We start from the raw sequence: 12,188 nt of genomic DNA, 5'->3' as shown, positions 1-12,188 counted from the left end.
CATAAAATTTCTGGCTCTAAGGATGACAATGTTGATCTGTCGACCTGCTGGTGGGTCGTTCTACTTCTTTGGTCTTGACTGAAATATCTCAACTTTGGTTTGTGACCAAATTCCTGCAAAACTCATGACGTTGCTATCAGCCTCAGTTTCGTGTATAGTTTTGCTTCGTATAATTAGTTAACGATAGCATGCTAAAATTCCAAAAACATGTTGAACACCTAACAGTATACCTTCTTAACATCAGCTTTGTCACTGTTAGCATGCCAACGTTAGCATTAAGCTTAAAGCAGCACTGCGCCTATGGGAAGTCTCACAGAGCCATGGCTGCAGTTTTAGTCTTATTTAAAAGCTGGATAACTTATTTTACAATGAGATGTCCAAACATCCCTGTGTAAAAGCTGCATTTTCAAGACTTTATACAAAAGCGCACCCATGACATCGCAACAAATGGTGACATCATCCATCTCTGAGATACTTTAATTCTATGAAATTTGCCCAAATAAAATTCAAATGTTAGATCAAAGTGTAAATTTAAAGGGACAGATGACAAAATACAATGCAAACTATCTCCTGAACAACAGTGCACAAGTGATCCTCATGAAATGCTACACTCACCAACATTACGTCTTTAGCCTCTTTTCATATCTTTGGTGTTCTTTGGTACAAAGCATAACAAAACCATTAGCTGGTAAATGCTATGTGCAGTTTACATCTAAATCAGTTATTGTATTGTTACTGCTTTTGTGAGATACATTTTCTATTGTTGCCTGGTTCAGCTTCAGTATAAATACATGTGATGTGTGATGAGTGAGGAATGAGGTTACCTGGGAAGAGCTGTTTGGTTGGAGCGCTGATCTGAGCCTGCTTTCCCACTCTGTAAGCAACGTCGGGTTTGGATCCTCTCCGGACTGTGCAGTAGCCTGTTGTTTTCTTTACTCCTTCAGGAGAGCTCTGGAAGTCAAGAGCCTTGAGTACATCTACTGGTTCGGCTGTGGAGGCAGAACAGAGAATTGATTTCATTTTCCAAGGATACTTGGGCAGCAACCATTTCATAACACTTGCTTGGCAACGAGCTACTAGGGGAATGCATTTGTCCGAAGTGCCAAGTCAATGTTCCATTTTTGGGTGGGACACTCAAATAGCTTTGTTCCCACCTGAGAAGAAGTTTTAAGGGGTTTTGCTTCTTGTACTTTAAATGTATTGATACTTTCAAAGGTATATGTGGAAACGCAGCTCAAAGTATAGATTGTTTGAAGACCTGTCTATGATGCTGCATACATGTGCAGTTGCTTGGATAAAAAACATGACTTTCCTAATCATAAATCAGCTTGTAAATGTGATGTTTCTCAGTCAACTCCTAAATGTAGAAGTAAATTCTCAGTCTGCTGGAAACACAGTGCATCATGTGCACAGAAAATGAACACGCATCAACTGCCAAAGGTGTATTCGCTGCATATACTGCAACAATATAAATTAAATTAACTTAATCTTATAGAAATCTAATAAAAAATAAATGCGTGCAACATTACGATCTAAATAAGTATGTTTAAGTTGATGGATGAGTGTACATGGCATGTAATTTTACAGTACACTGTGAGCGTATTTCATCACTTAACTGAAAATCTTATAGGACCTGGCATTTTGATGATAAGTCAACATTTACACCCATTACACCCCTTGCCTGTGTAGGGACTGTTGGCTGTCAGTCTGACCAGTTGTTGCTTTATGAGCTACCTTGTCAGAGGAGCTGTAAAAATGTTGGTAACCATTCAGCGGAGGTAATTGGCCCCCCTCCTCAACTCCACAGTTACCCCCACGGCCAAAAGCCTCAGCATCTATGGGATGATAAAACTCAATGCTGCTGATCACTGGGTCTTTGGGATACGGAGATCGCAGAGGGGGGGCAGCTTTACAAGCTTCTTAACCCTACTAGACTCTTTTCTATCAATGGACCTGGTGCTCAGGTTTATAACTACTGTGCAGTGCAGTCATAAACAGTTTCTCATTTCTGCTCTCCCCAGTAATTGTCTAACTCGACCTTCACTCCTGAGATGCTTATTTCCCATTCTGTAAATGTTTGTCTCTTAAACCTCTATCTCTCCCATTCCTCCAGGCATAATTGGTTACAGTGTGATTATGGGGGAATTTCAAGAAGCCTAATAGGGTATGCTTTAGGGCTAGCATATAAACAGAGGTGATGACATACAGCACGCCGTCTGTGATTTAATGTCTGCCTGAGGTTACGTGGGCTTAAAAGTATACAGTGAGATGAGGCTGTTTATTCGAGGTTTGAACAAATTTTCAATGTGGTGACTGTGACAGGGTGGCTCACACAGGAGGTTGTTACCATCTTCACTTTGCAGTGTCAACTTAAGTGACCAACTCACTGTAATATTCATACACAGTATTGCAACACTGCCATCTGTCTCTATGAAAACAATGGATGTGATGAGTTTATTTTGGGCCAACCAAAAGTGGGTTTTTGAGGTCTACACTAAAAAAGTGTGAAAGTCTTGATGCGAATCCTATAATTGTTCGTTTTTCCGTTAGTTTTTCATGCGTACTGAGTGGGACATTTTTAGGGCTGCACAATATGCAATAAAAAAAATCATACTGCTATTATTTTAACAGATAGTGGAATGGACCGGAATGCAATTGTTGCATTTAATTTCAACTACAACATACTTAAAAATGATGATGATGTGATTTTAGCTGAGGTCTGTACCAACCAAGCATGTTTCCGTATGTCTTGAAGAACATTTGTAAGCTGGGGCATCTCTGTAGCTCCACAATGCTTCATTTATAATGATATGCTGTGACACATTTGACCATTACCAGAAACTTGCAGCTCCTGCAATGTGGATATTGCACTTGGCCATATTGCGATTTCCATAATATTTCGATAAATTGTGCAGCCCTGGACATTTTACAGTTGGAGAACCTACCTCAGACCTACATTTGGCATTTCTGTATGACAATGTTTTACTTATTGGTGAATAAATATATTAGCCGGGCAAATTATTAGTCTAACTCTAGTGTTTATAAGCAGCTGTTATGTATTTCAAACCTAAATTTCTCGAGCAACTTTAGCTTACCACCAGCCACTAGGCCCGTTTCCACTGCAGGAACTTCGGGGTAATTTTACGGGGCCGGGGCCGTTGGTGCGTGTCTCCACCGCAGGAACCACCCCCGAAGGACAGAGTTCCGGAACTTTTACGGGGGGCTAAACAAGTCCCTGCCTCGGGGTAGGTACTCAGAACGGCCCCAAAAGACTCCTGGGTTGGGCTTGGGGTTTACTTGGTGCTGATTGGATATACTCAAGGAGGGATGTGACGACAACAGAAAGCAACAAAATAGCCAGCATTTTTAAAACTCAGCAGACGAGGGATAGCTCGTTCATATAGCTTCCGCCACCATGTAAAAAAAACCTCACTAAATGGCCCGTGAAAAAAATATTTTTTTCCAGCGGATATCTTAGTTACAACATGATTGAGCTAGCAAAGCAGTTTTGTGTTGATATGTGTGGTATTTATTCAGTTATGGGAAATCACAATGTCTAGAAAGCATCAGCTAACAGCAGCATCAAAGCTAACATCAGGACGTCATCTGTTAAAAGCCTCCCATTGTCGGATACGACATGAAACTACTCCATTTAGCTCAATCACGTTGTAACTAAGACATCCGCTCGAAAAAATATTTTCTTCACGGGCCATTTAGTGAGTTATTACAGACATCGCTATCGGCTAATGGCGTCCCTACGTCCCCCGGCCAAAATGGTCGCACAACGATTACCTTCCTCGTACTCCACTCTCTCAGTGGAGACACAGCGGTTGAGAGGGCCGAGTAAGAGGACGTTCCTGTAGTAGTTCCTGCCCCCCAAATAGTACCAGGGACTTCTTCAGTGGAAACGGGCCTATAGTGGCCAAAAACCACAATTACAGGATAATGGCAAATGCCAACATGTAGTGTGACAAGAATCATTGTAGAGAAGAGATATGAAGACTCAATAGTGTCAGTCACACAGAGGTATCTATTCTAAGTTTGCTAGCATGTTAGTGTGGGGTGTTCTGAATTAAAGTTGGCGTTTTAATTGCTAATAACAAGCTGGCACTCATTCAAAGCAAATTACAGACCACAACTGGTGTAACAGTTGCTGCCTTGTAATTTCAAAAGAGATTCACCACATGTAATAACATGTCTTCACTGTTGTAGTGTTAATATACTCAAATCAAAACAAAGATTTTAAGACCGCACATCAGTTCTGCACTATGTATTGGCGAGATGAAAATTTGAATCAACAAACTGGCAAGAAACTATTTGACCCAACCAAGAGGGGAATTTGAAAAGCTAAAGGTCCAATGCAATGAATTAATAAAATGACTAACAGCTCAATTTCCACTCCAAACCAAACTCAGTGCAACCCAAGTATTAACTGCTACTTGTTTAACTGTTGCAAAAAACCACAGCAGGGAAAAAAAAACCCTAGCACAACCATGTCCAGACATCATATTATTCATGGGTCTTTTCAGTGAGTCAAGAGGCAGGATGTGTCCTCTTCAAAAGGCCCAGCAATGATAAACAATGTCTGACTGGTCGGCTTAAAATCTCACTGGGAAGATAAGGCCTTAAAGGAATGGCAGATAGCAGGCTTAATGTGAAATCTCCCTTTCTTGAAAAAAAATTTGAGATGCATGTGTTTGATAGTGGCTTGCAAGCATTGTGGGAAAGCCTTTAAAGGGATCAGACAGAGGACTTTCTTGAAAATCACAACACAGGAAATACCCTTATTTGCCCTGTACTACTGCAAAAAACTGCATGAAACAGACAGAAAGTTTGGTCAAGAGATGTAGATAAAGCAAATGAGCATACATTGGTGGTGAGGATATCATTTAAAGTTATAGAATAATAATGTTATAGAATATAGTGTTTTTACCCTTTTTCCCCCCATCAATGGAGGAACCATATGTTCTTTCCTTTCATGCAAACCGTCAACCTAAAGTGCATTAGTGTACGTTTACCATACTTTACCATAATGCCTCATGACTAAACATTTCAACATCAATTTATACTGAAAGGAATTTTATTATAAAATATACGCCTGTTTACATTTTCTGTTTCTTTAAGTCATGTGGCACGTGAAGCCAGGAAATGCTGATTATGCAGTTCCTGTTCGCTTTAAGTGACCAGGAGGGGGTCTGATGGGTGGAGCTTTAAGTCCACATGCTGAACCCATTATGGCACTGGCACCACTCCCTGTAACCCCCTCACCCCCCAACCCCCCTCCTAACTAAAACATACATGAGACTAAATGGAGAAGGCCCCATCCCTGTAGCTACTTCTCCTGTGACCAGAAAAATAACAGCTTGAGTGGTGAATCAAACCCGCTTGATTTGAGCACATGCTCGGGGATCGTGTCTCGAGTTTAAGCTCACTTGAGGTTGTGCAGATCTCCTCTTTAAGTGATGAAAAGGACTGGAGTCGTTTATGCTGATATGGGTCCAGATCAGCCGATGCCACAGTTCATGAATTTAAATTGCTAAGAGTATAAGCATCTGGCAGGCTGCACTGTGGGGAAATCAGACTGTCTTTTCTTTTGATTTCTATTTAATTCAGTCCCACAGTAACTAGTAGACAGTAACAGTAGACTAGATGGAGGTTTTTTTTTTTTAAAAAAAAAATAGGTGTTATGACTGACACTGAACAAAGTTCAATTTAGCAGACACAGGGTTTGTTTTGTCCTGAAGACTGACTTCTGGCTGGAACACAGACAGAATAAAATACAAATGTGAGGCAAACACCAAGTTTAAAACCTCACACCGAATGCCTCATAAAAAAGAAAATAGTCTGTAGCTCTTCTGAATATTGTCCCAAGTAAAGAGCTACTGGTTCTTGAAAAAAGAAAAAAAGAAAGCTTAGAGTAAAGGTCTCTTTGTGAGTTTCAGAATGCCTTTCTGCATTACTGCATACCTCAAGGCCTCATATATTCCAGATGTGCTGAATTGGCCAGGAACCCCCGCACCCCCCTCCCCCCCCCACCCCACACACACACCCGCCCACCCGCACCCCCGACTCTTCAGCCCCTCTCCTTCCACAACCATCGCTTCACAGAAGCCCTGAAAAACAGGCAATATCCCAAAACCATTAAAGACCCCAAATGAATAGGCATAGCTTTTTAAATGCTTTTGGGCCTCCTAGGAGCCAGCTTGCTATACTCTCAGCAGACACCCATCTTCCAACCTTAAAAAGAAATAAACCATATTCTAATGATAAGGATGAAAACCACATAAGAGAGAAGACGGTTCTCTCATGCTAAAGGTACCAAAGCAGCTTCAGACTAATCACAGTCTTGTCTGAGGGGTAATTTGTCAGTCTCTCTCATATTTAATGACACATCTTCCTGTCTGCTGTCGGGGACTTGTGATATACTATCTGCCATGTTAACAAGCTACTAACATGACAAAGGAGTGCCATTTCCCCTGAGGCAGTGAAGCATGTAGTGACAGGAGAAACCTCTAAAAATCATTAAAGCAATTTCACCGGCAGACCCTCGCACATTAAAATACCATTTTCAGCTGTATCGTCAAAATTTCCAGCAATCTCATAACTCATCAGTGCCATACAGCTTGATGTTTAAGTTTAGACTTGTGATTAACTTTTCAATCCGTGACACTCTGACTTAATGTCTCTGCGGTCTCGTGGCAGCATCTTGGGATGTCTTGTCGGTCTTTTTTGTGTCACTGACTTCGACTGAGAGTTGGCAGCAACAGGCGGCAATTAAAGTACATTGGAAAGCCTGTAAATGTTTGCTAGCACATCATGCAATTATGGTTAGTTTAAATATCAGTCAGAGTGAGGGAAGATGGGCAACGGGCAAGCCATGCCACTGTGGTATTTGCTTTTATAATCTTTCATTTTTGAGGCAGCTCTGCAATTTGCCCACTGCTGAATGATTTCTTTATGTATCAGAGGGCTTGTACAGTCAAAACAGTGGATGCTAATGGTTCAAGACGGGGTGGGACTTAAGAGAGGAAATGTCTAGACAGGATGCGATACATTAAACAAATCAACAACTATTGTATATTAGTTTCTGATTAACCTTTCCATGACGCCATATAAACTTTCTTAAATGACTTTATATCTGTTAGGATTATGGCTCTGCTACAATAAGGCATTTTTTTTGAAAGGCCGCATGATAATTGATCTGACGTCAAAACCACAAATATTAAAAAGCAACTCAAATCCAAATACAACTATGACACACACAAATTCATCCCAGCTAAAGCCCCAGCACAGCATAGATGTCTCTAACTTCACAGACGAAGGAAATATAAAAGAAGCAGTTAATGTGACCCACATATGTTTCTAAAGCAAAGAAAATACTCCAGATTTTTTTTCTTTTTTCCATCAACGCCCCTTCTTGGACTTAGTAGGGAGCCCGGATAATGTGGAAAGATGGTGATCCTTCAGGCCAGAATATGAATTTCACTCCCAGAATTCCACAGTGTTGTGCCCAGTGTATTATATAAACTTTCTGCATATTAATAACAAAACCTACAGTATATGTCTCAAGTTACATTGTGCTACAGTAAACTGTAGTAAACTTGCTGACAGCAAGGCAGCTGACAGCTTATTAGACACTTTAAAAAAAAAAAAAAACTTCAAATTTTATGCCTTTTATTAATCTGATTTAACTATTAGGCTCTTACTTCACAAATATTTTGGAAAACCTTAATGCACAATACGTGGGCTACTAGTTATATCGGCAAAAAGTCGTGCGTAAAAGTTATGCGTAAAACCTCAGATGGTTTCCAGTGGTGCTGCCAAGCACCTTTTTTTCCCTGTGATAACATTAGCTTTCAAAAATGATACGGCAGTGTGTAAATCACAGTTTTTTCGCAGCCAATAAGCACAGTGGTCATTTTTACGCACTTTTTTTATTTTACGCGGACCACCAGAGTATTTGTGTCAAGACGAAATCAGCACTGTCAGCCTCACCTCGCTGACCACACCTGGATGCCAGACTCTACCTACTTAGATACTCAGAGGGAACTGGAGGATTGCTGCGTCTCTGCTAGTCTGTGTCAAGAATAAAGCTCATATCACAATATGAATTTGGACACATTAACACTATGTAGTTAGCGCACACAGTTTAAGTTTTAACTCCAAAGCCATCAACAAAGCTTAGAGACGCAACCGTGGTGATACGGTGAACCCCTTTAAAGTTACTGGAAACTTGGGTGCAGCCACGTGAGGTCATATGATATGGGCTCAGTTTGGTGTCACTCAAAATAAACTTTAAAAAACAAGAGTCATCATCAGAGGATAAAATGCCTCGAATATATAAAAAGGTGGACAGGTCTACTGAGCAGTTGGAAAGATTTGCATACTGATTTATGGTGACTTTGACAACAAGTAATTGGCAGTCTAGTAAAATTAAGTTGATGAACGATGGCTGGCTTCCACCTAAGCCCACTATCACCTATGGGCTGTCCGCCAGCCTGCAGGACGCTCTCAAGCTGTCCGGGATGCCCTGGAGTTGGCACAGTGACTACGCCGTGGAGTAACGTGCGTCTTCTTACCTGCTCTGACATTGGCAGCTTGTAGGATTAAACTTAATGTGACCACAGCGATTAGCGTTGAATCCCATAGCCACCGTTTCGTTTTCCACCTGGTGGTCCACCTTTGCACCTCCATGATGAGCGCCCGCGGCTTTACAGAAAACGGGCGACTTTTAAATCAAACTCGGTCCCTTCCACAATCCACAAAAAGTGTGCTTATACTACAGCGCCATGTGTGAAAGCCTAAGGATGTCTCTCACAGCCAGACTGGGCCCTTCAGATCCGCTCCCCCTTAAGCCCAGCTCTCAGACTGATGGTGAAGGGCTTTCATGAAAAAAAGCGCAAAGCACTCTGCTTCCCTGAGAGTTGCGCACCGTCAGGAGGCTGGACAAACGCCGCAACGCTGAACCTGAACCGACTGGAAGATACTGACAGTGGAAAATCCTCCGTTCATCAAATCACCAGTCGGGAAAGTTGTCTCGGGACCCGCCCCCTTTGCAACAGCATCAAGCGGAGCATCACTTCATCCCAGTGCAACCTAATTACAGGACACAGTGGAGAAGGCTGAAGATACTGATCCCACTATCCTAGAAGCACTCTGGCACGTTTATTTTACAACCTTAAGGAGATTTAAAGACAAATAAAGTCCCAACTTTACTATAAAGAAATGAGCTTTTAAGAATGGAGCAGACACAGAAGAAGTAAAAGCAAAACACTAAACGCAAATTAAGTGGCGGGGTGGAGCTGTTATTTTAGAGGTTTCCTGAAAGTCTAAGAATGTGAAAAGAGCCTGAATAGCTTCTACATGGGGCCAATGGATAAAATAAAAGCCAGACTCTAGGAGTTTCCTCAAGGAGCCCTCAGAGTGTTGGTTTTTTTTTCCTGTTTGTTTTTTCTTGGACAGCAGGACTCCTGAGGCCTGAAAATAATTAATGGTTAAAGATGGCTGGAACAAAGAGTGGAATCACAGGTGGTAGCTATAGAGTGCTCCCCTTGATTGGGTTTTCCTTGTGCACCGATGAAAGACGGCTTTAACAGCGCAATGGCAGCAGTTGTCACACAAACCCAAACCACATTTCGGAAAATTTGTCAGTGTTTACGTGTTTTATCACAAGGCAGAAATTAGAACCAGGGGGTTAGCAGACATTTAGTAGGCTGAGGCAAACATTTAGCACAGCCTGTGCAGGTGTGACAACTTAAATAATAACAGTTTGGACAATGAATAATAGGGATTAGGTATTTAGAATGTAGATTAATGGCTGCACGCCTGGACTTCCTTTCAAAATAAGGCCTGATGCTGTTGTGCGTGTAAGTGAGGTTCTGATTAGTTGTTTTAGACTCCAGGGTTATGCAGGACTAGGGGTCTGATTTATTAGGATCATGCACTTTTTGAACATTTGTTTACTCAGGGAAATGTGCTGAGCATTTGCATATTTAAACACATCCGCATATGGTTGCAACTTTGTAAAACCACAGTCTTCTACTGTTGGCCATGATGCAACTCTGCTGGACGAAGAAGACATCTTGCCAATGGGCACGTTGGTGGCAGCTGCTGAGTTAGGTTCCTCTGACTTTCACATCTGACTGAAGATGCAAACTGGGAACTTTTCATTTTACAGTTGACGACTCTCTCTGAACCAGTGTGCTGACAAAAATAAAAACTTGTGATCAAGGTAAACATATCACGGCAACAGATTGCCTGCCAGTGTAAAACACGACTAACACAATGTTTACACTGAACGCAGAAGCGCCTTGATGACTGTTGTGCAGCCACCTGTCAGCAGTTGCCTCGCCTCTCCAGAAGTGCATTTTGCTGCACCAGTCAGCAAGAGATTCTGCTCCTCTGCTTTCTTTTAATCACACATAGAGTTTGTGTAAGTCTGCTCATCTCTCTCGCTCTGTTTAGACGCAACTTACTAATATGTGGAGCCTGCGATGCACATTTTATCATTTATCACAATCAGATAATTTATATCAAATATATTTTTATCCTTTATATCGCACAAATTAGAAAATCAGCGTGGTTTTTTTTGCCAGATTCACTTGTAACCTGTGTAAAAACTAGGGAAAACTAGACCACACCCAAAACTATGACCGGAAATCACAAGCCAGCTACAGAGCTTGGGGTCGCAGCACGCCCTGTATAAACAGCCTAACTGGTTAACATGGGGGACTAAAGAAAGTGGACAGTGCTCCGTGAAAATCGGTGCATGTCGCGGGTCTTCTGTGTCCAGTAGAGTCTACAACCATGCTAGCAGCTCTGAGAGGCTGTACAAAGGCACAGCCATGCTTTGAAATGTTGGTATGCTAACATCACGCTGACAATGCTAACATGCAAATGTTTAGCAGGTAGAATGTTCATTATATTCAGCGTCTTAGGTTAACATGTTAGCATGCTAAGATTTTCTTATTAGCACTAAACGCAATGTAGGCTACAAGTGAAAATGGTTGTTTTGCAGGTGTTCAAAGTGTTAGAGACATTTACATTACTTTTTTTTAGCTAACGCTTTTATCCAAAGCAACAGTGAATGCATTTAACCATAACCCAAAAAGTTAGAAAAAAAAATTCCACCTGATGGTGAAGCTAGTAGAAAAGTCAAGGATTCACGAACATTATCACAATTCATCCTGAGGAAGACATTTCTGTCTGTGCCCGCATTTCATTGCAATCCATCCAAATGTTTTTTCAGAGGGAAAAGTCAGGGTATCACCAAAGTCATTGAGTCATCTGGGATCCATGACTTTGAAATTCTATAGTAATCCATCTAGTAGATGTTATGACATGTTACAGGATAAGTGCAAAAATTTGACATACTGATGGTGCTAGAGGAAAAGTCAGGGGATCATCAGTCAGTCAGCTTCATCCTCTGGGGACCATGAATGTCTTCACAAAAGTTTATGGTAATCCGTTGTTGACATATTAAAGTCTTGACTAAAGTCTGATTAACATAGTGTGGCTAAAAATGCAGATAGTGTGACTAAAAACATACGATCAAGACACTAAAATTGACCGTTAGTGTAAAAACGTTTTATTCTCACTGTTGGAGCAAATGCCTTGGAGGAAATGACCCATTGAATGGTATGCACTTTTTTTTCAAATTATACTCAAAAAAGAAAAGACAACCAGAAAGGAATCACTGTTAAAATGTTAGACGGGACTGAATGAGGTTAATTTTGTGACGTTGGACTGTCTGAACGGTTGGCATCGTTCATTTATGACTCAATGTGATGACCTTGTGCTTGCTCAGCAATAAAAGAAACCTTCTTGAATGCAGCCTGGCTGTGCTTTTTGGTTGTCTGGCACATAGTTGGCGTTTTTTTTTTGTCATTTGGTTTCAAGTTGTTTGGCAGAAAATGTCAGAACCTCTTGTTCATGTTGCTTCTGGGACCGTGGCCCAAAATGTTTGGTTTAATTTGACAAGCTGTCCTGTGCTGGCAGAGAGGAAATCTGGACAACCGAAACTACAGTGTTCAGTTTTCTTTTCAAACAAGACTCGGACAGCTGACAAAATGTACTGACAGGCATCCAGAGACTCCTTATAGATTCTTGTCTTCTGGGACACTCTACAATTTTCAGGAAGACTTGACTTTGGAGTTGCCCTCTTTGTAGTTGGAAGCATATGATTACAA

General features: G+C 41.3%; 1 protein-coding gene across 2 annotated transcripts in view; it reads right to left on the bottom strand.

The window, feature by feature from the left end:
• The window catches only part of LOC125901638 (collagen alpha-1(XI) chain-like), a 103,366-nt gene extending 94,436 nt beyond the window's left edge, over positions 1-8,930 (bottom strand). Inside the window, exons 1-2 of one of the 2 annotated variants that reach the window (XR_007451004.1) lie at positions 8,580-8,930; positions 825-989 (exon numbers count right to left, since the gene is read on the bottom strand). Coding sequence is in view for 1 of the 2 variants with exons in the window: in XM_049597388.1 (XP_049453345.1) it covers positions 825-989; positions 8,580-8,694 (280 nt within the window). In the remaining variant the exon portion in view is untranslated. The remainder of the gene's footprint in view (positions 1-824; positions 990-8,579) is intronic. The other variant, XM_049597388.1, reaches the window with a different exon arrangement.
• Between the last annotated feature and the right edge of the window lie 3,258 nt (positions 8,931-12,188).

This window comes from Epinephelus fuscoguttatus, linkage group LG15, assembly GCF_011397635.1.
Source record: "Epinephelus fuscoguttatus linkage group LG15, E.fuscoguttatus.final_Chr_v1".
NCBI classification, from domain to species: domain Eukaryota; kingdom Metazoa; phylum Chordata; class Actinopteri; order Perciformes; family Serranidae; genus Epinephelus; species Epinephelus fuscoguttatus.
Note: the sequence above shows the minus strand (reverse complement) of the source record. Positions and strands in the feature narration are given on the sequence as shown.